Raw genomic sequence first — 4,540 nt, 5'->3', positions numbered from 1 at the left:
GCGGATGGCATAATAGAAAAAGCAGACTCCCCTTGTTTTGAGTGAACCCTTGGCATTTCTAACTGACTTGATCCTAATGATCTGAGTGGTCTGATGCGCATATTTGCAAGGTATTGAGGTCCTAGTCCATTGAGTGATTTATAAACAAATAATAATACTTTCAAATCAATCCTAAATGAAACTGGAAGCCAGCGAAAGGGTACTGAGGACTGGTGTGATGTGCTCAGATTTTCTGGTTCTAGTCAGAATCCTGGAAGCAGTGTTCTGGATGAGCTTCAGCTGTCTAATGGTCTTCTTGGGAAGGCCTGTGAGGCGCCCATTACAATAGTCAACTCTGCTGGTGATAAAAGCATGAACGAGTTTCTCCAAGACTTGACTGAAAACAAAACATCTAATTATTGCAGTGTTTTTGACATGATAATATGCTGATTTTTAGTTATTGCTTTGACATGACAACTGAAACTAAGGTCTGACTCCACCAAGATTCTTGACTTGAATTTTTGTTGTTTAACCTCTAGAGTCAAGGTATACATTCACCTTGAGAACTTCATCTTTATTTCCAAATGCAATGACTTCAGTTTTCTCTTTGTTTAACTGATGAAAGTTTTGTTAATTTCATCAATGCACTGGCAGAGGTAATCAATGGGGCTGTATTCTTTTGGTGTTAATCTGGGTGTCAACTGCATAGCCACGATAGGCAATTTGGTTGCTTCTCATTGTTCTTTAAGTCATGCAAGTTGCAATGTGAGGCCTCCAAGTATCAGATTTGTTGGTCCAGCACGATGCTCAATCGTATTGAGATCTGGGAATTTGGAAGTCATTTGGAAGTGCCTTATCTTGTTGAAAGAGGCCACTGCCATCAGTGAACACCATTGCCATGAAGAGATGTTCATGGTCTGCAGTAATCTTTAGGTTGGTGGTACATGTCAAAGTAGCATCCACATGAATGTCAGCACCCAACGTTTTCAGCAGAACATTGTCCAGAGCAAAACACTGCCTCCGTCTGCCTTCTTCCCATAGTGCATCCTGCTGCCATCCTTTCCCCATGAAATGACACACACATCTGGGATCCAACTGATCTAAAAAAAAAAATGGTTCATTAGACAAAGCAACCTTCTTCCATTGCTCCATGGTCCAGTTCTGTCACTCACATGGCCATTGCAGATGCTTTCAATGGTGGACAGAGGTCATCATGGCCACTCTGACTGGTCTGTGGCAACGCAGCCCCATATTGTGATGCACTGTGTGTTCTGACAGCTTTCTATTATGGCCAACATTAAGTTTTTCAGCAATCTGAGCTATAGTAGCTCACCTGTGTGATCGGACCAGACAGCCTAGCCTTTGCTCCCCATGTGCATCAATGAGCCTTGGATGCCCATGATATTGGATCACCAGTTCTTCTTCCTTGTATCACTTTTAATAGGTATTACCCACTGCAAAAGTCATTCAGATCTTTTCACTTGCTAATTTTTCCTGCTTCCAACACTGACTGTTCACTTGCTGCCTAATATACAGTATCACACCCCTTGTTAGATGCCACTGTAATAATATAATCAATGTTATTCATCTGTCAGTGGTGCCAGTGGATGATCAGTGTATACTATGGTACAGAATACCATATCCATAACATGGTATTTTACATTGCCCACAGTATATTTTGAAAAAGGAAAGGAAAAAAACATGTTAGTACTATAATACAATGTCCAAACATAGTAGTACCATGGCAATTTTTTGTACATTAAGTACCATTTCCAACATGCCAGTGTTTGAATTGTCCACTAGGTGTCATCCACTCACCACATAAAAGCATTTACTGTTATTGAGCATTAAAGTATGAAATTCTCGTTGTAAGGGATTAACTAGCACGCAAGACGATAAAAAGGTTTCTGTCATTTAAAGTGTAAATCACATGTGTGTCTGAGTCATATGTTGAAGAGGCCCATGAAGGTGGCATGAGCTGTCAGAATGAGCTCTGCAGATTTGCGGGGAACATAGAGCTGAAGAGTGGATCCAGACTCCAGGAAGTAAATTCCTATGAGAGGAACACATACTTTATAATCAGACAGATATTTAGATTATACTGCAAATATTGCAAAATGATCCAGATTTTTGTATGATCAAAAAACCTCTACAGCAGATGGTAAGGTCCAAACAGAGATCTGATCTTATCAGTTAACTAAAGGAGACTAAACCTAAACTCATCATCTGTGTGCAATGTTGTTGATTTCTAAATAAAATGCTTTAATTGTGAAGCTTAATACAAGACACCGCAGGTCAACAGGGTAAAAACTACTAGAATTTTTTTATTAATTTTCTCAAATATTTAAATATGCAAACAAGATATCGTCTAATTAAATATGTACTAATTTGCATACATTTCCAGAACAGAAATCTGAACATTGAATAAAGCCATATCCAAAATACTTGTTTCAATTTGTTGAGATTTTAAAGGTAAATGTTTTTGTCTATTTATAACCCCATGTTTCCAGGTAAACAATGTTATATTAAGCAGATGAATGATACATGAACAAAGCCCTCTGTAAAAACCTTCAAAATATAGATAGGACTAAAACTGTGAAGTTTTATGTATGTAAGTGCTGAAAAACAAACTAATTTTGAGAAAATGCCTTTAAGGATATGTAGTATAATTGAAATCTACAGACAGAAATAGATTAACTGTGAATAAATAAATAAACAAACACTTACATGTGTATTTTGGATGTTTTCAAAAAGACAGAATCTCAAAATTGAAAAAAATAGTGGTTTTGCCTGTAGCGTTGCTTGGAGTGTCCTTTTTTTTCTGTGATATCTTACAGTCGGCTGGGTCATTCTAAGAAAATTGTGTCATTTGTGGCCCATTTGTATCCCTATTACATATATACAGTATATGATAACAAATAGTAATAATAAAACACTGAATTTAGTCACATTATTTGAAAAGTTTAATTATGTTCAGTGTGTTTTAAAAAGAACACTTTTTTGTGTGATTTTTTTTTTGTTTGTTATTAGTTATTATTAATATTTAGGGCTGTCACTAATGATTATTTTGGTAATCGAGTAATTACTCTGACGATTAATCAAGTAATCAGAAAATCACTTGTGGTAATAAAAATAGACCTAAGTAAATAATAGACTTTAAAATGACTTAAAAATTTATATAATAGCAATGAGGCAATAATAATTGGTTCAAATAAAATATCAAAAGCAAGTAATCATAGGGTTTTACTGAACAAAACAGTTTAAATACATAATGTAATAAAACAATATAATCATAACTTAAGTACATTATGTATTATATAAAATTCCCACAGAGGGTACCAATGGCTTGATTGTTTTTATACAGTGTGATCTAATCCTTGTTTAATATTGACTAAATAACATTTAATTCAAATGTCCACTTAATCTTTAACATTTGGCCACTTCTTTGTCACGAATCCGGTCCATGGACTTCTGTCCAATTGCCACCAGAGGTCACCCTTCTGTTACATTGACTCTCACACTACACAAACTGTTGCATGTCATCCTGGACTACATATCCCAGCATCCACTGCACTGATTACACACACAGCTGCTGCCAATCACACACCCTACATAAGCCATGGGCTTCCTCTCTCTCACTGCCGAGTATTGTTTGCGCATTTCACTCAGTTAGTGATCGCAACATTACGGAGCCCTTTTCCTAGTCTTGTATTTGTTTCTAGTTCTAGTCTAGTCTAGCCTCATTGTGTTATTTGATTGCCTGATTCTCTGCCTGCCTTGGATTTCTCTCGCCTTATCGTTTGGACTCGGTTTGCCCATTTACTGGACTATCGCCTGTTTGTGGATTACCCGTTTGCCTTGCCCTCTGGATTACGTTCGCCGATCAAAGACCCTCGCCTGCCCTAGGAATACTCTTTGCCTTGCCTGTGATGTACCTGTGTTGTTGTCTGACCCTTGCCCGTTCTTTTACCACGCCTTTGTAATAAAGCCTTGCACATGGATCCGCACTTCTCATGTTCTGATTACTCCGTAACAGAATATTCGGCCAGACAAGGATCCAGCAGCTTCACCAAGGAACATTGGCCAGGTATGAATGCAGCGATTTTGCTACTAGCACTCAAGCAGGGCCCACGATCACTCGAGGGATACATTGTGGAATATTTGGCTTTGGCAAATGGCTCAGAATTACCGGACTGTATGTTAATAGACTTTTCCTGTGATGGTCTTAACCAGCCTTTAAAGTCAAGAGTGATTCAGGAGGGTCCTCGTTCGTCACTCGTTCAATTTATGGATTATGCTTTGTTGACTGTTGGTTCCTCGTTCATTGTGGGTGTCGCGGAGGAACCTGAGTCAAGTCAAGTCACAGCTGATCTTCATGAGTCTAGTCAAGTCACGGTTGATCTTCATGAGTCTAGTCAAGTCACGGTTGATCTTCATGAATCAAGTCATGTCACGGTGGATCTTCATGAGTCAAGTCAAGTCACAGCTGATCGTCATGAGTCAAGTCAAGTCACAGCTGATCTTCCTGAGTCAAGTCAAGTCACAGCTGATCTTCCTGAGT

The 4,540-nt window shown here is 38.3% G+C and overlaps 1 protein-coding gene across 1 annotated transcript in view; it reads right to left on the bottom strand.

Annotated features, from left to right (window-relative positions):
* Positions 1–1,917: 1,917 nt before the first annotated feature.
* The window catches only part of LOC107560319 (uncharacterized), a 34,751-nt gene continuing 32,128 nt past the window's right edge, over positions 1,918–4,540 (bottom strand). The window contains exon 9 of the mRNA XM_016244464.1: positions 1,918–2,032. Coding sequence (XP_016099950.1) covers positions 1,923–2,032 — 110 coding nt within the window. The 3' untranslated portion in view covers positions 1,918–1,922. The remainder of the gene's footprint in view (positions 2,033–4,540) is intronic.

The sequence above is a fragment of the Sinocyclocheilus grahami genome, unplaced genomic scaffold (genome assembly GCF_001515645.1).
Source record: "Sinocyclocheilus grahami isolate Dianchi unplaced genomic scaffold, SAMN03320097.WGS_v1.1 scaffold720.1, whole genome shotgun sequence".
Lineage (NCBI taxonomy): Eukaryota > Metazoa > Chordata > Actinopteri > Cypriniformes > Cyprinidae > Sinocyclocheilus > Sinocyclocheilus grahami.
Note: the sequence above shows the minus strand (reverse complement) of the source record. Positions and strands in the feature narration are given on the sequence as shown.